This window comes from Lepidochelys kempii, chromosome 7, assembly GCF_965140265.1.
Source record: "Lepidochelys kempii isolate rLepKem1 chromosome 7, rLepKem1.hap2, whole genome shotgun sequence".
NCBI classification, from domain to species: Eukaryota; Metazoa; Chordata; order Testudines; family Cheloniidae; genus Lepidochelys; species Lepidochelys kempii.
In genome coordinates this window covers 92,026,056-92,051,750 of record NC_133262.1, presented here as the reverse complement: position 1 = coordinate 92,051,750, position 25,695 = coordinate 92,026,056, and the positions used below count along the sequence as shown (strand labels likewise).

The following is a 25,695-nucleotide window of genomic DNA, read 5'->3' as shown; positions in this document are numbered from 1 at the left end:
GGTATGCTTGTAGCCATTATTATACTCTGGGGGGAATTCTGCGCTACTGCGCATGCATAATTAATGAGCTGCACACTACATTTTTTGCACAGAAAAAACCCTTCTGCTGAAGTGTTGCTGCAGTTCTGCCTTTTGCCCATCAGAGGGAGCTGTGGCGATAGAAAAAAAAACAGCAGCTCCTAGCCAGCGAGGGAAGAGGAAGAGCTTGCCTTCTTCGCAATGGGCCAGGGCAGGAGCTATGGGGAGACAGACAGCGTGGGGTGCTGGGGGTCAGACAGGGGCTCATAAGGGCTAGTGGGAGAGGACAGACTGGGGCAGGAGCTGAATGGGAGTGAAGGCACAGGGCCATGGGGGGGGAGCGAGGTATAGGACTACATGCTAATGGGAAGGGGTGCAGAGCTACATAGGGGCAGGGGTGAGAGTGGAGGTGGAGGGACACGTCTACAGGGAGTGCAGGGACACATGAGGGTGCAGGAACACATGGGGACAGGGCAGATGTGCCTGACTGAATGGGACAGGCTAGGGGTCAGCCAGGGTCTGCATGAAAATGTTCCCTAACAATCCCTCCTGCCCCCTCAAAAAAAAATCTGTTCCATACTTTTCCCACCCATACTCAACAACCTTTCAAGTTAGCACCCAGACTCCTTCCCAGCAATTTACTTCTCTCTCCCTCAGCTCCTCCATTAACCTGACTCCATCAAGCCTTTGCACTGCTTCTGAGGGGTGCGGGAAATATGGTTCTGTATTATAGTTTAACTGAATTATTACTCATGAGTTCTGTATTAATATGCCTAGTAAGGAACCTATTTGTCAAAAACATTTCCTGAAATTTTTGTTGTTGTCTGTATTGTTACAGACATACTTGCTGACAGGTATTTGTTTCAAAATGTTTTATTTTGAAGAATAGTATTTGCATTGTTTTTGGCTACGTAATCACGTGTTTCCAATCACTTTCAACTTTAGGCATGTTGAATTAGTAGTTCACACACTGATATCTAGTAATCATTAAATATTAACAATTGTTTCCAGCATATAATCAACAGCTTTCATATTTACTAGTTAGAATGAGAAAGTAGTGAATTCACACTAAGAACTGAAAGATAAGCTAACTAGATTTATCGTTAATATATGCTCTACATACATTCCAGAAGTTTCTAGAATTTAGCAAATCAATTCCCCCCTAATAGTTTATAAACTCCATGTCTTCAGCATTCAGTGAGTTGATTCCACCCACTAGCCAGTCACTCCACCCACTACCATTTTTCCTCTAAAACTTTAGACAGTTTTGTTTCCCCAACAGCAGGCATGTACTTAAGCTGCCTTTTTTTTTTTTTTTTTGGGGGGGGGGGTGTTGGGGAAGGGGGTGAAGTAATTTTTTTCCATTCAGACTAAAATTAGAGCCCATTTCAGAGAAGACAAAAATCCCCTCAAATATATTGTGGTCAAGTAATTACTTTAAATGACAAGTTGAAAAAAACTCAATGTGATAAATTTAAAACCCACTAGATTTTCTGGAGTAAAAGTCTATGCAACTGGATTCATACTTTGAGAATTCTACTATAGTTATATTGCAAGGCACTAGTTCTCTTGTGAAATCAAACTTCAGTGAAAGGTTACCTGTAAAATACAGTAATTTCAGTTATTAGAATATATGCTGTGCATGCTCTTAAAAATGTAAAATCAATAAGAGTCAATTAAAAAAAAAATCATCCTAAAGTTAGAAGATTACATTTTAACTTGAATAAGGCTGCATCTTTTCAAATTAAGTAATAACTGAACTGTTCTATAATTTTTAAATAAGATTGGTGGTTTAGTTGAGCTTAAAGTAAAATAAAAATAAAGGTAACATCCAATTTGATCAACTAGAAAGATCACATTATGAGCAGATGGTAAATACTTTGTAGTAAATATTAAACTTAAGCAGGTTAAGATATCCAGTCCACTTTATTCATTAGAATTTAACACATTTTCTAAGTCGGCATTAGTTCAGAATCACTCTTATTTTACCCCACTCACCTTTAGTTCTCTGTGTCAGCTCTTCTTTGGTTTTACTTAGCTCAACAGTAACTTTTCCCAGTTTTTGTTCAAGCCAAGCAATAGCTTCCTGTGGGTCTTCTAGGGATACAATATACCTGTGAGCTTCTTCTGCCTGCTTCTTAATATCAGTGACATCATCTTGCAGAAAATTAATAATGCCCTCAAGATCAATACAGTTCTCAGGAGCTACATTATTGCCTCCTTCCTAGAAAGGAAGTGAAAAGTGCTTTATGGTTATTTAGCAATGGCCTAAATTGCTAAAATAGCTTGTATCAGCTATAAGAGAATTCTAAATTCTTTTAGACAAATCTTAGTATAGACATCTTTTCTATGGACAGTTGAACAACTGAATGAATTTGTCCAAGAAAGGGAAGGATAAAACCTAGGAATTCCCAGATTTTAATCCTGACTGATGCCATCTTGCACTTTGGGGATAATATCTGCCTCTCTCTTTTTTTAACAGCACTTACAAACAAGGGTAAAATTTTCTCTATTATACGGATATAAACCCAAGTAACAGCAGAATTTTGCCCACAAACCACAAAGTATTATATCTTGAGTTGGGAGAATGTGGAGTATAAACACACATCAAGTAAACAGTCTGTGTCAATTTCTGAATTGTTATTAACTAGAGTCTGGAAATATATTTTTGTAAAGGTAAAATAGAAGAGTTAAAGACGCAGCTTTTTTAAAATTAAGATGAAGAACAAGGGGAAGCAGAGGTTAAAATAGGATGACAAAGCTGCAATATCCTGTCTTGTGCCAAAAACAAGCACCAGGGCCTAATTATGCCTTAGATGTATATGCTACTCCCACTGCTTGAGATGTGCACACAACTCCTTTTTGAAAAGATGTTTAGGCTCCTCTCACTGAATATGTTTATAGGAGCCTAAAGTCACCTGTAATAGATACATCACTGAAGTTAAACAAAGTTAAATTTATATTAGATTCTACTATAAGTGCATCCATCTTTTTAGTGCACAAAGCCCAAATTTGAGAACCTGAACTACTTGTCATCTTATAGTACACATATCTAAATTTTCATCCCTTGAAAAATGCCCAAAATAGATCTTGAGAGTTCTTTAACGACAAGCTAAAAAGGTAATGACATCTAATTTAATAAGAAATAAGGTCTACCCTTCTTGGAACAAGGATTCTTGATGTCACACTACATCAATTCCTTGGCATCTGGAGTCAGTTTACATTAATACCCAACCATGAGAAGTGCTCATCCCTTAACGGTAGGTTAGGTAATAGTACAAAGCCAGATTCTTCAGCAATATGTAGGGGGGAAATTACCAGCATTGCAGCTCTTTCATTACAATGGGAATCCTTTATCTCCTGTTCTTCATCCAGGTTTTTGGCACATTCATTTACCAAATCCTTGTAGATTTCCAAGCGTTGTTCAGAAGCTTTTTCCAGCAACTCTCGTTCATGAGAAAGACATTGCCTGTATTCAAAGAGTTCTAACGCTAGAAATTACTTTTTTTTTTTTTAAACGAACAAAAGAATAATAGTGCGTCTCTGACACCGACTGTTAGAACCTGGGTATTCTCCCATGCTTGTTCATTTTGTGAACTGAGTTAATTTTAAGTTACAGCTGCTCTTTCTAACAAACTTCACGAGTGTATATTAGCCTTGTCTTCAGAAAGAGTTCAGTAACTAAAAATTATGAAAAATATTTCTACAGATCAAGGATTTCACAAGGTTGTCTGAATTGTGCATCTTACTAAAGGTAAGCTGTACACTAAGTTTGTGTATATGTTTCATCAGGATTTCCATTCAATTCCATTCCATTCCAAGTAGCTTTTGAGCCTCACATACCAAAACTACTTATAGCATGGTAGTGCGCTCTTATGTCCTCCTCTTGCACGGAACATATCTGCAGTTGATACAGGGATTGGAATTTACAGATGTCCAAAGTCTATCCCAAATCACGTCAAAGTCTTATTACTTAGTTCAAGACTTCTAGAATTGAAACATTTTATTGTTCTGGAAAGCATTTATATTGGACCATCATCAACTAGAGTACATTTGCAACAGGTTTTCTTCCTGTAATTTTAGTAGACAGTGCAACAGGCAACTGTAGCTAGAACTCTATGGCTAAAGCCACTGAAAACATATGCATCATCTTCCCAACAAGAGGGCATTGATTTTTTGCCTTGGTAGCTTGAGAGATGTTGGGACTTCAGAATTGTCATTTGTCTTTCAGTGTTCTCGTCTTTCAGTGATTTAAGTCAGTCAATACAGAACTCTGGGTTTTTTATTTTTGTTTAATGTGAAGTTTATATACAATACATGTTGCTTTCACGGTAAGTGGTTAATGACAACTTGGGTATGGGGTTTGAACTAGCTTTGGAAGGTAAAAGGACTTCAGAGTAAGAAAACTGAGGGGAAAGACCAGAGCAGTCAAAAAGAATTTGTAAGTCTTCTTTCTTTTACAAAGAATCTTAACCAATGTAATTTCTAAGGGAGGTGAGGGGGAGAAGAACTCAACTTAAATTTGACCAAATCCATCCATTCGGTATAGTGAAAAAGCAAACAAAATTGACCTCATGAAACAGAAGGCTGTTTAGTTTTTTTGTTTTTTTTTTTTAAATGAAGCCTTGTATATACAGGAAAGTTTGTTATAAGTAGAGGTATGACTATGAACAGATACACAGTGGGCTATGCTTGTATAAGCATTTACTCCAGTTAAAAGGAGTAACTTTTTCAGTTTGACATGTTTGAGAAGGGGTTTAAGCTAAAGAGTCACTTATATTAGACACTGGAATAAGTGTCTGCACAGGGTGGAGGTGTGGGGGAGGGGCAGGTATGTTAAACTTCCAACACTAAGTATTTGGCTTTTACGTTATTATTTCATTTTACCTACAACTGTAAAAAAGATACAAATATTTACCATCTATAGGTTAAGGTTAAAAGACTGAGTTCCACAACAGTGTAAACTACCTACAACTAGAAGACTATAAAGAAACCTAAGCATCAGTTAACTTACCTGAAATCTGTTTCCCGTTGAGCAAAATACTGAGTAAATTCTTGTGTGACTTCTTCACGAATTTTTAATTCCAGGAGTAACTTATCTTTTCTCTCATTGATCAGCTTGCTTTTCAAGTGTTCTATTATATTTAGTAGTCTCTACAATGATCACAAATAGCCTTTTAATGTTTTTATAAAGGAATGTTTACAGAAAGATTTTGTAATCACTGCTCCAAGAATAAAAGGTTCTTCAAAAGATGAGAATATTGGTTCAGATTTTTTTTTTTTTTTGAAATGTGAGCAACCGTTGTGTCCAATTCTGCTACCATTATCAAAAAAAAAAACCAGGAGGACTGGTAGATAGATTACATGTTGGTAAATTGCTGTACCAGTGCAAACCATCAATATTGTATACATATGTACACAGAACAAGCATGTTCAAGAATCCAAAGAACATTACAATGAATTATATCAACTGTTAGAAAAAGTTTTTCTAAGAAAGATCGGAATTTTATCTGTTCAAAACAAGGTTAAAATCTACAGTTTTAAACAGTATATTTCTAAAATGGACATTGTTTCTCAAGGAGCATTAGTTGGAGAATATAGCACAGCAGAATACAACCCAAAGCAAGAGTGGTTTCCAAATCTAGTTCTGTCCCACATTAAATTGATAAGCATGCTGAAGCATAGAAGAAAGTTTGCTGCCAGAGATCTTGCAGGCATAGAATATAGGCATAAAGGATTTTTTGTATTACTGAAGTCCACAGCTTGCCCATGCTGTACATATGGTACATTGAGAAGAGGTCTATTTACATTGACTTTCAGTAATGGGTGCAACCAAACTAAATCATGACCAAATCCGAACTTAAAAAGCCATTTTTACACATCTTTCCGCACCAGGCAGCATGCTTCAGTCCCCCCCAAATACATTATCGGAAGGATGAACCGTACCCATCAAAAGTTATATTGTATTGACTCTGAAAGCATCCCAGGTACATACCTGATATACTTCTTTTCCAATAATTACTTTATTTTCCTCCTCCTCATTTGGCATCTCTTTTGCCATGTCATGTTCCTCCTCCTCCTCATTTGGCATCTCTTTTGCCATATCATGCTCCTCATGTGTCTCATTGTTATCCACAGTTAAATCATCATCATCATCATCTTCTATCACATCTTCCAGGCTCCTGTCCCAAAGTATAGTGGCTCTTTTTCTTGCTCCCTGCATTTTAGGGTCAGCATTATTTATGAGAGACACTTCTCTTGCAGACTTCTGGACAAATGGCTGCTGTTGGGGAGCATAAGAAGTGTCTAGAACACAAATCTGTTGAGGGAAAGAGGTTGTCAATTATTTGTTAGGCACTGGTTTAGAGAATACTAAGCACTTATGGAGGTAGCCTGCAGCCATGGCTATCACTTAGCATGCAACTGGGGTCTGTACTTCATTCTGTTGGCAATGCCCACTTGCAGTTACTGCACCTGAAATTTTCTGCCACGCTACAAAACAGGAGTACTTTTGAAGTGCAGAGAAGAGCAGGAGTCATGCAGAAATTGCACTGTTTTGAGACCCTGAACTCTCCTGGAATGAAGCACTGGAAATTAGCTAGAGGGACGAAACCACCTCAGGAATGGGGTTGCTAATTCCTTTGACATAGAAGAACTGCCGATACATTATTTTGGCAAGAACTGTGGAAGACTGTCTCAGGAGCTAAAGGCAGCTTGTCCCTTTTGCAGATTCAGACTGCAGTTAGTGCTGGAGAGTAAGCAACTCCCCCCAGAGATTGGAGAAATTAAAGGAGGAAGGAAAAAAAAAACAAACACACACTGATGTACTTCTCACCACATGCTCGCTGAGAACAAATAGCTTATAATCAATAAGAGAACAGGGTGAGACGCTTGCATTAAATATATGAATGTTTAAAAATATCTGTAGCAGGTCAGAGGTAAAATGAGCCATATGTGTGAAGTTTGGAATTTCTAGGGATTATGGTTTTCTAGCTGGCAGAGCCCAAGAGAGCATTATAATCACAACAGCTTTTTGTAAAGACTCATTTTTTAAATGTTTCCTTCCCAAAACTATGAAGTATTTCAATCAGGAAATATTATAGAACATTTAATTTGATCATGAGGAGACAAATTTAGAGACAAAATTCAAAAATCACTGAAGTATGATACGGAGTACTTGTGGCACCTTAGAGACTAGCCAATTTATTTGAGCATAAGCTTTTGTGAGCTACAGCTCACTTCATCGGATGCACGAAAGGTTATGCGCAAATAAATTGGTAGTCTCTAAGGTGCCACAAGTACTCCTTTTCTTTTTGCGAATACAGACTAACACGGCTGTTACTCTGAAACCTGAAGTATGATAGGGATTTTAGAGACTTTACATGCAAGTCTAAATTGTACAGATATGGAACTGCTAAATTATCTCCATAATGTAACTTTGTAGTTTTATTTTAAAAATCTTCAAAGTTATAGTGCACTTACTTTTTGGGCAATTGCGGAGAACTTTAGCACATTGAGGGTTTCGTCATATGCAGCAGCACACTGACTGATGTTTACTATCATATATACCTTCCCTTTTCCACTGAAAAAGCCTTGAAGGAAGTGAGTTAGTTTACTTTCCCGAAATGGTATGTGCAGCTGCAGCCTAAAAAATAAATACCAGAGTTAGATACATTCTAGTTCAGTAGGGAAAAAGAGCCTCAGTCATAACATTTCAATCTGCAATTCCTGGATTCTTTAACCATAAAAAACAGACCACATTAGGTCTTCGAAATTTAAGCATTAAAAAACTGTTAGAATGATAGTAAACAATCACACTGCTAAAGGTACTACTCATACAGGTATTTTTAGTAGCTCTCACATTACTGTAAAATTAGAGAAAGACACTTGGTTCGCTACATGTACTTGACAGCACTTTGTATTTAGTTTCATTGTTTCTCCTGTGTAGTATGGTTGTGTGGATCTCACACAGTAATGGGGGTTAGCGTGCAGAGAAAGAAGAGTGAAATTATAGAATCACAAGAGTGCAGGATGCTGAGGAGTAGGTGTATCATCTAAAGCTTTGTCTGTCATTTTTAAAAAATTTGCTAAATTTCTAATTGATGGTGTCTTCCTAGTTTAATGTCACCCTGTGCAGACCCAGCATGAGGCCTATGCTCCACTTACTCCCTAGTTTGAGGGCGTATGAGGCACTTAAGTGGTACACAGGCTTTATGCTAGCCCTTTAGAAAAAGAGTAATGGATTGAGGTAAAACCATTGCGATGTGATATGGTGTCCAGAGATATCCATTAATTATAGCCACAGTTGATCAAGGACAGCTGCTTTCTGCACTGTCCCAAGTTTGAAAACTCCTTTCTATACTTAGAATTTGACTTACTGCTAGATGCATTCCTCCCCCAAATCCACCTTCCCTGCTGAGAACCTCTGGTGCTTCACAAGCCTGGTCTGTACCTTAATGCTGGTCCTGACATCCAATATCCAAGCACCAGCAGATGATGCATGCTTTACAGACAAGTGTACAGCTGGGGGAGAATGCAGGGGTTTCCTGCCCCAAAGCTTGGTTTACAAATAAATCAGTCACTTGTCATGGAAGACTAAACAAGTTTCAAAATATGTAGGAATTTGAATAATCAGAATGAACAGCAAAATGTCTGAAAAGTGTATTAACTGGTGCATTTTCCAAAAACTACTCAGTGTGTTTATCAGACTTCCCAGAAGTTTTGCACATTTGGGCTGAAGAGTCTAGGAAATTTATCAAACTGCTTTTTCTACCACAACTACAGTTAACATTTGTGCTACATGCTATAGAAAGGTACCTTTAGCTATTCTATAAAGGCACAAAAATTTAACAGTTATAGTAGCACCTACTTTGACTGTTGACTGTTCTTAAGTGCATTGATGCATTTGCCTAGAATCAGTAGAGAAGTGTTAATATTTCCACTCTCTTTCAATCTATCACCTTCATTGCGCGTCTTAGTACATCTTTCTGAGCCAGCAAGATCACAGAGCGCCAATCTGAAAATACAGATTAATAGTTATTTTGCTTTTCAGGTGTTTTGAAGCCAGCAAAATTAGCGTTAGCTTTGAAATAAACACAATCACTTACTCACTGACTCGTGTTACATTAGGTGCTTCAGAATCTTCAATCTTTAACATTTTAACAGTGAATATGCTGTGACTAAAAGATATGAATACAAGTTTTTAAAAACTGGTCTAATTTCAACACTACTAAAATTCAAAATACGTTAGTCTCCATAATGCCTGTGTGAGGAGAGATTCATGATTGAAGATATACTTTGACATGAAAATTTACCTTAACATCCTGAATGTGTGTTTATGAGAATATATGCTTGAGACCAAAATGTCTTTTTTTAATTGCTCAAACAGGCGAAGTAGTAGACTATCCCCCCATACCCAAACACTTTCTTGATTATTAGAAGCCTGAGGACTTTTCAAACCCCAAATGAGACTGGAATATAAAGGCAAACAAACTTAACAGCTAAATGTCTTACCTTCAAGGAAGGCATTTCAGCAAAAGGTGTTTAATTCTTATGTAGGTCAATCTTATTGCAAGATCTGAGCAAAAATTGCAGTTTTTGTTCACCATTAAAGTAGGTCAAATCCAGAACCTAAAAGTCTGGACTCTCCCCACAACGCAAGCGCCACAGAGATTTTAAAAAGTGGCCAGCATGGTTTTTGTGTTCTACTACCCTATATTGAACAATACCAATAACGGTTCTCTCACCTTCTACTGGAGTAAGTATTCAGTTTTGTGCAAGCAATACTCTGGTGCTTCAACCCGAGCTTCAGAAGTTTAAAAGCTTCTTTTGAATCAGAAATCTGAATCCACTGCAGATCTTGAGAGGAAACAACAAGATTTCATCTTTAATGGGCCACACATTATTTAATACATATATCTTGATTAGCACTAGAATACTACTGTCATTTAGACTGCCATGAGGGCATGCTAAAGCAGAAATACAATTACACTTGACACTTTGCGATCAATGGAATCAATCTTACCGAAAAAAAGCCATTGATCAGTACTTTGAGTCTACAAAATAATGAAAACCATATTGATAAACGCAACAATGTTTGTACCTGAAATCACCACAAGGCAACTTCAAGCAATATTAAGATGGTAACTTTTGTTAACTAAAAACATGGAAAAAAATACAATAAAATTAGCCAGAGACAGCTCTCAAAGTAATGCTGAACTGTGACAAATAAATAAATAAATAAATAAAAATCGAAGGTTAGATCAAATTTTGTTTTTTGTTTAATTTATGCAACCTTGTATTCTTGAGGTTATGTAGTCCTCAGTGTAATGATATGTACTAAGACATGGCTGTAAGACTTTCTTTCTGATCCTGTATAAAATGCATGTTTAGAATCTCAGTAGATAGGAAGTATCTAAGCGGTATGTACACCAGTTTAACTGACTTTTTAGGGTAAGTCTACACTGCAATGAGATACCTGCAGCTGGCACAGGCCAGCCAACTTAGGCTCAGAGGGCTTGGGCTAAGAGGCTATTTAACTGCAATGTAGACATTTGGGCAGACCCTCCTACCTCGCAGGGACCTAGAGCCATAGATCCAGCCCAAGCACAAACATTTACACTGCAGTGAAACTGACTCTTAGCCTGCGTCAGCTGATATGGACTACACATGGGATTTTAATTGCAGTATAGACATACTGTTAGGGGCTGAATCTATACTCTGCAAAGGGGATGACAAAAAGCTCACACCACCACCACACCTAATACCCACAAATAAAGCCTTATTGGGCCTTCTAAACTGGACCTGGTTAGGTCTATTTGCCAGTATAAGGTCTCAAAACTCAAAACTGGGGTGGAAGCAAGCAAGACAGTCCTTGTAGAATTTCCATGAATAATTCATCCTAGTTGTGACCAGTGTAGCCTGAGAAATATGAAGACATAGCTTCCTTCTTGAGGGAAGCCTACCAAAATCGTGAGGCTGAGCTTTCACGAGAGAGAGAGAGAAATATATCATGGCAAGAGACTCTTCCTATACTTATCAAAAAACAGGATTGTCTCTGGGTTTACATAGAGTCTTTTGTTTTTAACAAAAGAATTCCAAACAACTTTCTTCAGTTTTGGGTTTCCAACATTCATGGTATTAGGAAAAAATAGGACTTGGGGAAAATAATTTTCTACAAGGAAAATTAGGGAATGGGATACAGGACCCTAAGAAGTGTACTCTGGAAATTAGGGGAACATTGTGGAAGACCTCCTAATAAAGTGCATGTATAGATGTACACATACACGAGCATTTAAATTTGGGGGAGTGAAAACTGGGAAACATTGCTTTTTTCAGAACCGATTACTCATGCTTAATACACAAGGTAAAGACATTCCTATCCTACTACAAAGCTAGTTCACATTCTTCAGTACTAGCACCAGGATGAATACACCTGAAATTCAAACAAGTTATCATAACCAGCATAATAAGTGGTATTTCAGTTACCTTTTACATAAGAGCAGCCTTTGACGTCTTGAGCAAGACGGAGCACCCTTCTTTTCTTGTCATTTGACACTGGGAGCAATAAGTCATAAATGCACTCATTGTAAATCTCACAAAAGGAAACCCAAACAGAAAATTTCATGTAGCTTTCCATGCTCATGTTAGGTTGTTCAGGTTCTTTTAAGGGTTCTTCCAAGTCTGCCAAAACATTTATTCAGTTACACAAATGCTCTGCTCAAATGAAGCCTTTAAAGCAATATAACTTGAGTTAAAAGTTAATCATCATATCTCAGCACAATGACAAATTAGATATCACAAAATATGAACTTTGATTCAGATCAGACTTTACAATAGTAAGAAGCTTTTGTGATCAATAAGCAAATAACATTTTTTGGTCAACTGGGAATCTCTACCCCCTACGTTACATTATCATGAGAATCACTGAAGCTCATCTGCTCTTATTCAGTAGCAATAATTGGTTTAAAACCAAGTTTTAAACAAGTTTTATTACATATTTGAACTCTCTTTAGAGCATACTTGTCAGTTTAATGCTACTTTTAAATCTTCCCTTTTAAAAAAAACTGAGAATATTTGACATATCTATGGGGCCCATTTTGGATTCCTCCCAATAGTTATAATTAAATAGATTTATTCTAAGTGCTCATAAAAGTTGCCAGGATGATAGCACTAGAAATACCACCCTCACCAGCAGGGCAAGTTCCCCCTGCCACAGCCACATCCTACTCTGCAGTCTGCCTTAATTCAGACCTAGATGAGTACTGCAATCTTCATACCAACTTTATCTTTGGCCTCTCTGCCAAGTCTACCGATTGGGGTAGTTTGTGTCATGAGACCCATCCACAAGAAACTATATACAGCCCAATTGCTGTCAAATGACAAACACTTTCAACTACTAGAAATCTGGGCTCGAAGTGAATCACTGACCTAGAGAATGGCCCTCAGCTTCTTAAAAAAAGAAGGTGTGGGGGGGAGGAATTAAGTGGTTTTAATATAGAACATACCTTCAAATGATTCTGAAGTTTTGCTGTGATTGTTTATGCTGTTTTGAGAGTCTACCTATAAAAACCAAGGACAAAAGAAGGAACAAAGATTAATTTTAAAATGCACTGTCCTTATGTCATGGTCGGTATAATATTAGGTATTTAAATCCATCAATTTTGTAACATAGTACTACTGCTCCACTAAAGGCTAGTCAACTGTAGCAACGATATGCCAACATAAGTTTACTGGCCACACAAAGTTTCCAGCGGCTGTTAATGTCACAAAACTAGAGAACTACATCTCCAAATTTCCGATGGGCTGCATGTCAAACTAACAAGCTTGGAACAGCAACAAAACTAAAATACACACTTGAAGAGCTTAGCTAAATGATTGTAATCACCACATATGCGTTAAGAGACAATGCTAAAGTCTGTTTCAAGCTGAAATAAAAAATTTAAGATTCTGAAGACTATGGGGTACCATTTTTTGCTAAACTTATACTTGTAAATCATAGGAAGAGGAATTCCTACTGCTAATACTTTTAAGTTTATGTATACTTCCAATATCCAGTTTTGTAAAGGTAACACACATAGTACGGCTGCAAATAGCAGAAATGGAATTCATCCACCAAGAACTATAAATGCAAGTACAGTGTACCTTCAAAAGAAAACAACATCGATTAAAAGTGAGATTCTTTATATGGAAACTGTGCCCATGATAAGCTGAGATCTCATCAACAGATTCATGCAACAGCCACAAAAGCCACGTGGTTATATCACTAAAACTGCAAAGAGGATTTTTAACTTTATACACACAGGGCAAAATCCTGGCCCCACTGACATAAATGGGAGTTTTTCCACTGACTTCAGTGGGGCCATGATTTCAACCACTAAGCATGGGTTACAAGCCATCTCTCCCCAGTCTATTCTATTTTCTCTCCTCCAACCGGTGTCTGGTACTTTCCTCTATACTATGAGCAGCTCCCCCACTCAGATTCAAAAACATACATGTACTTTTCTGACATCTTTTATAATCTGTTAAGTGCCTATATTTCAGTCAGCACCTATTATAAAATTTACCTGGTATCTTGAGAGTGCCTGTCCTCTCAGTAACAGCTCCGAAGCAGTAGATTTTGTTTAAAATTATGTAGATTTTCCCACTTACTCTGTATGTATTGTATAAACTGTCTCAGTTTAGAGATCTACACTTAAATACTGTCTCCAAATGTAATTACTACACTCCAGAGAATTTTTATTAATAGATGTAATTTTACATCTCCCTCTACTCTGCTATTACACAGGAACTTCGTGAAATGTGCAGCAATATCTGATTTGTTAAGGCTCAATAATCATACATAGGGTGGAAAAAAAGTTGTTTAATTAAACCTGGGAAATTAAAACCACTGCCAGAGCCAAACTGTTTCGTATCCATAGACAGACACCATACTAGTCAACCCAGAAGCCTAGTGGAGGAAACAAACCTTCCTCCCTACCCACACATTTGCGTCAAGTTTCCTTAATTGCTAGTCCTCAGAAGATACCATCCAAGGGACTGAGGGAGGAATAGTTTCAAGGTGAAAACGCTTGCTTGACAGTCTCAAATATCACAGCTGAGGAAGTCAGTTTTAGGTCATGTTAAAAATCTAATCCAGTCTCATAAGGGAAAGGCACACTGAAGTGGAAGGGGGTGGGACGGTAATGCAGCATCTGTGGATTCAGGAATTAAACTGCAACTTACAGCAAACAGTTCAGTTAGCCATTCCTGATTTTACTTTTCTGGCTTTGGAAAGACATCTGGCTAAGTTTTAACTTATTGCTGTCATCAGGAGAAAAAAAACTCTGCACCAAAACGGTACTGCTTGTTGGTTTGCCAAGCTGGTCATAGCAGAGGATGCAAGGTTAGATTTGCCCTGCCTGGGCTAAACCAAATTCTTGTGGATCTTTTTGCCTCCTAAGATAAGAAGGGTTATGGAGGGAACAGGAACCTTTCATTCACATCTTTATAGCCCTGAAATCTGTGGATATCTGCAGAACATGTTTGTGGATCAGATGCGGATACAAATTTTGTATCTGTGCAGGTTCTACACAGCTTAGGACACACTTATAGAAGCTGGATCATTGTTTGATTCTTCTTTTTTCCCCTTATCTGGTTTGGTCAGGGTATCAGTCAGGATCAGGAAAAAAAAAGCAATCAATGCTGACACTGTAAATCCTTTGGTCCCAGCATGTGGTGATAACTGTAGCCATAATGGTCAATGCAGTGTTGTTGAAGCTCCAGTCTGCCTGCCACTATGTAAATTGACAACTACTCTCCATCAAAGAGCGGTCCAAAACAGAGTAGCAGCCTTGTACTATTAGAATCGTGTAACCAAAAGAAGCTTCTGAGAATCCATATGTTGGAACTTTGTTTTAACTTAAGATTCTTGCCTGTAATCTCCTAATCAATGTTTCAGTTTAAACATCTTGGATTATTTTCTGTGCTCTCTTTACCCAAGTTTGTAATCACGTTTAAGAGATTTTACTGCCATCTTTCCTCCCTTTGGAAAACTTTGCTTTTAACTCAGGTTAAAGATCACACAATAGATGTGCTCCACCTCACCAAAAGTGCCACCACTGGAATATCCAGAGACAGCCTGGAATTTATTTGGGTTAATTTTCCAATCTGCCTTTATAAAGAAAGGGCAACCCCCTCCGAGTAGTCCCAACTTCCCATCTCCTCTTCATTTTTATTTGTGATGCTCCATGCACTTTACACATTTTGCTTCTATATCATGATAGATGCCATTTACATTTCAAGGCACTCAGGTATTTGATGTTTATGTTAACAGAAGAATAGGCCACTCTGAAACTTCAGCATTCCAGATAACTATTTTTTTTTTTTTCTTACCACAACCCAAGAATACAGTGCTGCTTCACTATACTCCAGGGCAGAACAGCAGCAAAGGTAGGAATCATTAGATGAAGCTCCATCAGAAAACCTATTTCAATCTACTCCTTATACTTTACTCTGGTTTACCTAAATCCCATCTTCCTATCCCAGAAGTCTTCCTTTTCATTTCTACAAGTTTCCATCTCCAAACATTTAACCACATGTTTGACTACTGCCTTGCCTTACTTTCATGGAAATAAGATCAACCTTACAAACTCAGTAAGTCACTTTTTTTAAAAAAGTGTGTATACACATACTGTGCGCTATACAAAAAATTCTGACATACCTCTTTCATTAGACGAAGTATTGAATTTTTAACAGCAATTTCTTCTCTCACTTGTTCTTTAGTCAGTCTGATATAATCTCTACATCGAAGGGGTTTGAAATCCATATCTGGATACAATTTGCCATGAATGCTTTTAAACAACATATCCATAGTTCTTGGCAGAATACCAAGATCAGCTTCTGTCCCTGTAATCAAAATACAAGAGCTATATCAAGGCCCTGTACGCTCTTAGAAAGCAAGACATTGGTGAAGAAATTAGAACTCATCTTTCTCTTCAGGCAGTAAAAAGGAAGTAGGGGTCATTCCCCCTCATATGCCATCATAGTTACAAGGCAAGCTGCACCTTAAACGCCTTTGTAGTCCCTCAAGTGCACCCCTCAGGCAACAGGCTTCACTTCTCTCAAGGGTAGAAGCCCAGAGTTCAACCTTGGTTGGACTGACTATCTGGGTTGCTGCGCCCCTTGTTTCCAACTGTGTTAACCCAACAGGTTCATTTGTATTTGGCACCTGCAAGAAACTTCCATGCAGTAGACTATGACCAGTGACTGATTAAAGCAACTCAAACATGTTTATATAGCTTTATCCATCCAAAGATGCACAACAGTCTGATAAATGGGTTAAGACAACAAAAGCTATTACACATCTGGTCTTATCTACACTTTATCCTTTCCTTACAAGTTTACGAAGGTTCCACTTAACCCAGATTCTCTCCCTCCTACCCACAACCCCATCCTTCGCCTCAGGCAGAGACAGTCTGCCCTACTGCATTCTCTGCCTGTCTCTCTCACTAGCAGCATCTAAGCTCCAACAGCTCCTCCCTCAGAATTAACTGTTCATGGTCCTTTTGATCTCTAGACTCTGGCACTGATAATACAACTTTTTGTTGGTGCCTGAAAAGAACCTTTCCCACTTGGTTGCCCACCCATTATTCCCAAGAAGTTGTTTACTCCGAGAGATCTTCTAACTATTGTTTTGCTTCTTGCTTGCTCTTCCTAACCATGCCTTTTAATTCACTGTTTAGTCAGACAGAATCAAGCAGGTATATCAAATTCTATATCAATAGAGATATTTCCCTTGTTCTCCACATATGCCCTTTGGCATGAGCATTCAGTGATTAGAGGGGATGGTCATTGTAAGCCAATTAGCAGATGTAGACCAAAAGTGGGAAATTATATTGATAATACTTAAAGGGGGAAAATAAGACCATGGCATTAACTATCAAACGCCGAAGGACAGCTCAGGTCACAGCACCTTTTATTTTCTTACTTGCCCAAGGAGGGAGGCTTATCCACTACAATCTCTCTCCTAATACATTTGGTAAGTGCCGCATGCAAAAGGTGGAGTGTACTACCTCCACACAGGAAGATGCGTAACTTAAACAAGTGATCTCATTCATCTCTCTGGTGGCGATTTGCACAAGTCTCAGAACTGTCAGTCTTTCCTTGGGAGAGTCTGATTAGAGTAGAGTGCAAGAATTCCATGTGTGCTGGCAAAGCAATCTGGAAGACATTTTACTCCACTTACCTGCTCTATGGTTTCATACCCCATCTCTTCCACAAGCACCTTGCATTCATGACTAGTGACTAAAAGGCACTCTGAAGTGTGAGAATTCTTTTAACTGTCTGTGACAGGATCTCCGGGGTGCAGCCTGGGACTATGGGACCGCTGTGCTCCCTTAACTCTCTCCAGACAGGGCTGTCTCTCACAATGCCTTACTAGTGACCAGCAGCAAGCCCTTCCAGGTGCTGTGGTCACTTAGCACAACAGCATGTGGAGCCCCACACACCCAGCTAGGTTGCATGAATGCTCCCAGAGCCACTCATGAATCATCTGGAGAAAGGCACCAAAGCCAAATCCCACCCCCCAAGCTCTCAGCACTGTACCTCAGGAATATACTGTCTTGCACTGCTCAAGATGGGCAGTGCAGAATAATTGCTTCATCACTTCAGCAATGGAAAGTGGATATACAAATTTATTTACTATAAGAGATTTTAAGTGATATTAAGTGATAGGCAAAAAAAGTCAGTTAGTTACCAAAAGATAAAATATAAGCACGCAGTCTAAACTCTCAATTCTATTAGACTGGGAAACATCTAGATTAAGCAGTTTTTCCTCACCCTAATGGATACTGCAGTCCTTAATATACAGGTTTGTTCCTTAAACCTGGGCCAATCGCCTCTGTTGGAGCCTTCCTCTCAGGGTCAATGGGCTAGGTACACTGGCAATGCTAAAGCATGCAGCAGCAGCGCTTCAATGTGGCTTGTGTGGTCGTGGCAGAGTGCTGGGAGAGAGCTCTCCCAGAGCTCTTAAAAAAAACAAAAAACGCCCACCTCCACAAGGGGTGTAGCTCCCAGGCTGGTGCACAGTCTACACTGGTGCTTTACAACGCTGAAACTTGCTGTGCTGGGGGGAGGGGGGTTGGTGAAGAATTTCAATATCATACCTGTCCCCATTCTCCATCCCACCTCCTGTGTTGTTTCTTTCTCTTTTTTTTTTTAAAGATATAATTGTCCCCCTGTTGCAGTTGGAAAGACCCTCACAAACACCAGTAGAAGCTAGCTAACTCCACTGAGGGAAGCCATTAAGCGGACTATAGAGGAAGTACTATCAAACACACTAAGTATACAGTTCAAAACAAAAAAAAGGTTTTTCTCCAGTTCTTCTGTTACTTGTAATATTAGTAAGTAAAGTTAAAAAAAAGTGATTTCAATAAATTAAATTTGGTGTATTTTTCATATTATCTGCCAGTCTCATACACTTTACTGCTTTGCATTGAGAGCTTTGCTATATTTCACAGCTTTTTGGAAACACCACAATACATAAGAACTTCTGTAGTGTGTTAACACTGCTAAACTTTTTGCAACTTTGAGGCAATCTATTTGAGACTAGAAATCCTGAAATCGATTGTTACTTATTTGAACAAGAGCAATTCCTGAGATTAATGACCATCTGGAAAAGAGTTGCCAGTGCTCATTAACCATAACCTATATCACCAGTTCTTCAGGCAGTAACCCATAAGAAGGTTATTACTGCTAATAAAGCAATTTGTTAATTGTATCAATAAAAATCAATTTCACATAGCACAAGATCAATCAGAATAGTGCTGTCACTCTACCTGGTATTTCTGGATAATTAACACCTACTACAGCAGCCACAGATATTTTGTTAATTATGATCTGATTGAATTCACACAAGACTAGGTATGTCCTATTTTCCTTCCTTTTATAGGAAAATGTCTGGAACTAAAGGAAGGACGACACCTGCTGGTCTGCAATGATTATGATTGTTAATAGTACAAAAATACTGCACATTGGAGCAGCATAGATTGATTTAAAATCGAGGAAATTTAAATCAAGTGGAAAGCCTTGATTTAAATAATCAATTGTAATCAGCTTTTCCATTTGTACTTCAGTTATTTTCTAAAAAAGTGCACTCTTATTTGTTATAACCATTAAAACATGTTGATTCACAAATAAATTGCGCCTTTACATGAGATTTGCATCTTTTTGCAACCTAGGCTGGTAAGCTAAATACACATTTAAGTCATTATAAAGCCTAATATTTTCAGATTATTAATTGTACATTTTAGTATGTTCGAAAGTAGTGAATGATATATTGCTTATTTACCTAATTAACATTTTACTCATTTGTGTCAGCCACATTAGGCTAGTAAATAGAATTTAATCAAACAAAACAGCATATAAGTTTTATTAAAAAAACCTGAAATGTTTTACATACAAACTTCTTACCAAGACACGTTCCACATTTATGACTAAATGATGTATTGAAGATTTATCAGTAGAGGGATTAACTGTAGTCAGTGAATTAAATTAAGTGTCAAGTCAGCCTGGGAAATTTTTCAAATATGTCTAAGTGAAAGTGACTGGAGCTACAGTTCCTACTTGTCTAGGTCTCTTAAAAACGACCTAAGTTACTTAGGCTATCTTTCAAATTTAAAAACTAATACATCTCATCCCCTCCCTCCTTGTTTTCATTCATGGACTGGAAGAACAAGACAAGTTTTCCTGCTTTTACAACTCCATCGATATCTCTACTTTAAATGAATTAGTCCAAATAATGAAGATATTCTCTGTGCCTGCAGAAAAGGCTACTGTTTTCAAAAGCTGGATTAGCAATTAAATTCTGGTTCCAGGTGCTTAGCTGGGATTTCCTTCAATTCAGTGGTGTGACTTTGCAAGCATGTACTGCTTGAATGGTTCACCTCCAGTCCTGAAATTTGTTATGGTTGGCATGACTGATGGGTGATTATTAGATACCCATGTCATAGCAGCAGCATCTTCTTCAGCAGTTAAGCTTCTACCCAAGTATATTGGGTTGAGACTATTAGCAAGAAAAGGAGGTAGAGCAAGTGCTCGATATATCTGCTTCTTTACTGCCTGTAATTTCCTTTCTTCGGTGTCTCCTTTAGTTCCTTCCAAATTTTGACAGAATCAGTGATACAGCATCCATCTTTCTGCAGTTTGCCCAAAGCTAAGGAAGTATACTGAAACCTATCTTCCATGATTCTCTTTAGTCTGATGTTGACTATGTTGGCTGTGATAGTTCCATCTATTTTGTCACGATTTTCTTCACGAATTGTAGTCAGAATAAGCTACTTGTTAATATATAGCTCAAAACAGTCAGCCACTGAATTCCATCAAACATCTTGGGGAAAAATTAGTTTAGATTCTCTTTCTCTGGTCAGAAAAGCTGAAGCAAAGTGATTTTTATGGAAGTATTGTGCAGCTTCAACAACATTTTCCTTTATTCCCAAGTAGCAGTATTCTACTCTATGGGCATTGTTTCCGTAAGAAGGACAACTCCATCTTGTTGTCACACAATCACATATTACTGGATCATTGTGTACATTGCTATACCCATCAAGACTCTGATTAACTAAAATTCTGTCAATGTTTTCTGCACACTGTTCAGATTTCCTTCTCATACACTGTATCCAGCAACCTTTCAGAAATGTCTGGTTTTCTGGGTGGAGTGTAGTCTGGTCGTAATGATTGAACGATATCAATGAAATATTTGTCCTGAACAAGATGAAAGGAAGAATTTGTTGTATACATGAACTAAGCAATCTTTTCATCTATGGAGTCTTGCTGTAATTTGCTGGTCTTGATTATGACCTCATCCATGGTTTTACTTGATGAAGAAAGCTTTTTTTTTTTAATTAAATTATTTTATATATAAAAACAAAAACACAGGTAGTTGCTGTCTCATGTATTTTTAGTTGCAGCACTGTGGTGGTACAGCAGATGACTCTGAAGTTGCAGTCATTACAGATAATGGATGTTCATAACCCCTTATGAATAAGCTGGACCCTGAAACAAAATGATAAAGAAAAAAAAAGTTACTCTCACCTCACTGAGCACTACTCAATGCACTGCTTTATTAATTTATTAAGAATGTAAGTGAAAGATTCCTCCTCAAAGCTGTTTGTATCACAATTTATTTTAAACCCAATTTTATAGCAAAATAAAATAAGGATTATCTAAATCTGTTTAAAACCTTATCTCTAGTAACATGCCAAACTGCTTGAAAAATTTTAAATGCTAAAATTCATAAATGCCTACTAAAACTTCACTTTTAAACAGGAAATCTTCACTTAGGATGTTTGATTATACTGAGCAATTTAAAAAGTCATTTCAGAAGTCCAGCAGTAACAGTTTATAAAAAAGGTAATTGATAAATACGCCCATTATATTTTGAACACAAACATTTTGAAATTCATAAGTAAACCACCCAAACTTACATTGTCATAAATTTGTGCTCATCATTTACTAGCACAGTAAGACATGGTAAACAGTTCATAAGAATGGTGCAAAAATATGTTTACTAACCAATTGATCCAGATTGTTCAGATGTGTCTATATCGTGATCTTCAAAGTTATTGCCTTCTGAGGAGAATTTTCATAATGTGGTTTCATTCCGACAAACCAGGCTCTGCATCTCTTTGCTGCACTGTTTACATTTGGCACAAGTTCCTTTTTTACCCAGTGGTACAGGAATTTCTTGAGAATAATCCCCAAACAGTCTTTTTTTTTTTTTTTTTTTTACGAACTGCAGCTATGGCAGTTTTTCCTCCTCCAGTCCCTGGGTGCTGAAAACAACACTACAGGCTGCACTCTGAAGAATCTTGTCCGTTCTTCCCACAATATCCTGCTTTGACACTAGCATTGCTCGTTTCTGGTTGCACACACTGCTCATTCTCCCTTGTTACATAACTCCCTGCATCACCCCATCCCCAGAAAAAAAGACAGTCCATGACTTCAGCTGGTATAACCCACTTTTGCACCGCAACATTTTATTTCTTTAGAAACAGAGGCAGGCATTTGAGAAATTAATGGATTTCTGTTTGTGTCTGTGAGCACATGCAAAGAGACAAAGCAAAGATATTTCTTGAAGTAGCCAGAACCATGGGCTGGTAGTTACTGGCAGATCAATGTCTTTTCCATGAGCTGGAGAGTAAGTTTCCATGTTGGGTTGGAATCCTAAATATTCATATTCAAATGAGCCAACCAGAGCTCAGGTAGGGAGAAACTATAAAACAGGAATAAGAGACCGCCCAGGTGGGCTCAGTGGATGATCGGTGTCTCTCGGAGTCAGAGGCTGGGTCCCAATGCTTAGGATGACTTTGCCAGTCTCTTGCTCCCAGCAGACCTGGGACCCCACAGAATAAAGCCCTTAATACAGAGCATGACCTACTGCAGGGATGTTGGAACAATTTGTATCGTGAGGTTGCTGAACCAAACTGTAAACCATGTATATGACAGAAACCACTTTAAGCCAGGGTGCAGCAGCACCTCCAAACAAACCGAGTTCCAGAACCTAATACCTATTGTGCCAGATTTAAAAAACTTCACCTCAAAAGTTAGAATTGAAGAGGGGTGGGGGAAGAGAGGGAGAAAAGAGAAAATTTTTTAAACAGAAAAGCAGCCTTTAATTCAAAATTTTGATAGTCTCATGAATTCAGCATATTTATGTTTTATTTAAAAAATATTGAGATTATAATAAATTTAGGCCTTTACATATTTTGTATTAAATTCAGTTTTTTAAATAAGCTTTTTCTTTCTAAAAAGAAACCCATCATTTAAGTAACAAAATAAAAAAATCCAATCTAAATGTTTTTAAAATCTCTCTTTATCCATTCTGTGTTGGAGGATATTATTGTCAATTATAACCTTAACAGCTTGTGACAAATTTTATACACACACAAAGCAGGTGTGCAAACAAGTTTCAGAAAATGTCTGTTTTCTGCTCATTATGATCAATTTCTACTACTCTCTATTTGAGGCCAACGTTCACTTTCAGCAGATAGATAGCTGCTACTTGACCTTATGAGGAGGTACACCACCCACAGTTTAACTTGTGTATAGTCTGCTTATATTTTGAACTATACACATATGCTTCTCCATTACAAAGGGGTGTTTTTGTTGGTATTACCAGTTTTTAAGTTGTTTTATTGTACATTCAGGGAGAGTTGCAAAATCCAAATAAATGTGTAATGGAGATAAGCTTATATACAGGCCAAAAAAAACCCCACAAACAAATAAAAAAAAAAAAACCACACACACCTCAGGCACTTGAACAACATTTGGCTAATTCAGAAGCCTACATACACAGATTTTTGTAATTTCAAGGTTCAAGAAAATGTTAGTAGTACCTTGGAATGTGTAGGTTTTTCCAGCATTTGTCACACCATAAGTGAAAATAAGACGATTGTGTCCCTCCAAGAAGTCTTGTACTGGTTGTTTCACAGTACCGTCAAAGAACTCTTCCTGAGTTGTTTCAGGTCCAAATACCTAAACATTAGCAAGAGGCAGTTTATGACCTTCTGTTGTTTTAAAAGGACCATTTAGGGGTGGGGAAGAAATAGCAGTTTGCATCTAGGCACTTATCAGTTAAATGTATATAAAATGTTCCCTATTTTAAAAGGATTAAAAACAAAAAAAAAAAAAACTTGTTTTGGGCAAGATTCAACAAGTTTCCACATTGCAAAATGAAGTTTGTCTCAAGTATCATCTGCTTACTCGTGAAAAAGTGAATTTCTGCACCATCTGCCCTACATTTTTTTCACTCAGCCGACAGATCATGGAATTCTTAGGACCCTTCAATATAATGTTAGTTGAGTCTTGAATAGAAACACAGTCCTGTAAAGGAAAAAAATTGGATTTTTAAGCTCAGGAGAAAAATTGTATAGTGACATCTTAGCTAAAAGAGTTTTGTAAAAAAGACCATTTGAAGTTTTATGTAGAAAGAGCCAAACCTGAGATTCATTTTCTTTTTCAGTTGCTGTGAAAGGCCTTATACGAAGGCAAACTTGTATATGTTCCTTGGAATCCAAGCTGTTCCTCTTTATTAACCACAAAAAAAAAAAAAGATTACCTTCAATTAATAGCATTGCTCATATTCTAGTTTGACAATTAGCATGGTAAGATATTAAATTCTAATTATTTCAGGTCCCTTACACCCCCCACCCCCAGCATAATTCATTCATTTATTGCTGCAAGTGCATTGGCCCTTCTAGAAATTCACCTTAATAACCCTATAAAATATTTAGAATGACTTCTTGTAGCATACAAAGATATGCTATACAGTTTAGGCCAAGCAATAATTGAAACTAAAAGCCACCAGCATACCCCATATTATCCTTTGTATCTTGAAATTAATTTCTGCATTACTAGGCAGGACAGGAGGAGACTATAGATTTTACCAACGTTTCCTGCAAGTTATTGTTGATAATCATCACTTTTTGTGTTGGTATCAAAAGTATCCAGCAAAAACGATGCCGTCAACTACATAGACTGTGACAAAGTAGAACTTCAAAATAAGATGAAAACAAGTAGGCCAGTCAATATATATGTACAAATAAGTCTCTGAATTTCTCTGCCTCTGATGACAGAAGTTACTCTAAATGTAAGAGGCTATCTTTTTTTGATTAACACAGTGACAGGACTATCAAGGCACAAATACAGGAATTCATTACTATAGCATCCAATTTAAAAGGTTTCCTTTTTAATTTATACAGAAGTATGGATATGCTTGCTTTATCATTAAAAGGAACAGGCCATATAGATGCTTCACAATTTAAGTAATTTCATTTTTAAAATTAACAAAGTAGACTGTTTAACACTCTCACCTGGCTTGTATCCAAGTTTGAAGAAACCAGGGAAAATTCATCTGAGAGATCTGCTTTAAGGTCCTCAACATTTACTGGCCCAATTCTCGGAGGTAGCTCAACACTAGCAATATAGGACGGTCTTATAATTGTTGCTTTATCCAAAACTGGTTCCATTCTGCAAAAATAAAGCCAACTATTCAACCAGCATGGCATGCCTGAAGACATGAGAAGCCAACATAATACATGTATTTTATTTATTTTCAAACCTTATGCATAAATACAGTTTCCAACAGGCTGGGGCATAAGGAGAAAAAACATCCCAAAAAGTGCATACAAACTTTCAGATGTTAGCTAAAGAGGAGCTCCAGCCTGGAAGGATGAAGGGAGAGCATTCAAAAGAATACAGACTCTTGACAACAATGCTACCACCCACCATCGAGTGTAATTAGGCAGGCCAAAAAAGAATTTGAAGAGCAACTAGCAAAAGATACAGAAACTAACAGCAAAAATAATGTTAAGTACATCAGGAGCAGGAAGCCGGCCAAACAATCAGTGGACCCACAGGATGATTGAGATTCTAAAGGAGCACTCAAGGAAGATAAGGTTATTGTGAAGAAGCTAAAATTAATTCTTTGCATCACTCTTCACTGCTGAGGATGTGAGGGAGATTCCCACACCTGAGACATTCTTTTAGATGACAAATCTGAGGAACTGTCCCAGACTGAGGCATCAATAGAGGTGATTTTGGAACAAATTAATAAATTAAACAGTAATAAGGCACAGGATCAGATGGGACTCATCCAAGCGTTCTGAAGGAATTCAAATACAAGGTTACAGAACTGCTAGC

The 25,695-nt window shown here is 37.6% G+C and overlaps 1 protein-coding gene across 3 annotated transcripts in view; it reads right to left on the bottom strand.

The window, feature by feature from the left end:
* The window catches only part of KIF20B (kinesin family member 20B), a 73,671-nt gene that overhangs the window by 42,919 nt on the left and 5,057 nt on the right, over positions 1 to 25,695 (bottom strand). For 2 of the 3 annotated variants that reach the window (XM_073353810.1, XM_073353812.1), the window contains exons 2-16: positions 24,867 to 25,023; positions 23,994 to 24,080; positions 23,758 to 23,877; positions 23,391 to 23,529; positions 15,719 to 15,903; positions 12,525 to 12,579; positions 11,506 to 11,700; positions 9,765 to 9,876; positions 9,126 to 9,197; positions 8,888 to 9,034; positions 7,501 to 7,663; positions 6,014 to 6,337; positions 5,033 to 5,172; positions 3,337 to 3,487; positions 2,017 to 2,242 (exon numbers count right to left, since the gene is read on the bottom strand). In XM_073353810.1, coding sequence (XP_073209911.1) covers positions 2,017 to 2,242; positions 3,337 to 3,487; positions 5,033 to 5,172; positions 6,014 to 6,337; positions 7,501 to 7,663; positions 8,888 to 9,034; positions 9,126 to 9,197; positions 9,765 to 9,876; positions 11,506 to 11,700; positions 12,525 to 12,579; positions 15,719 to 15,903; positions 23,391 to 23,529; positions 23,758 to 23,877; positions 23,994 to 24,080; positions 24,867 to 25,022 — 2,272 coding nt within the window. In that variant the 5' untranslated portion in view covers position 25,023. The remainder of the gene's footprint in view (positions 1 to 2,016; positions 2,243 to 3,336; positions 3,488 to 5,032; positions 5,173 to 6,013; positions 6,338 to 7,500; positions 7,664 to 8,887; positions 9,035 to 9,125; positions 9,198 to 9,764; positions 9,877 to 11,505; positions 11,701 to 12,524; positions 12,580 to 15,718; positions 15,904 to 23,390; positions 23,530 to 23,757; positions 23,878 to 23,993; positions 24,081 to 24,866; positions 25,024 to 25,695) is intronic. The other variant, XM_073353811.1, reaches the window with a different exon arrangement.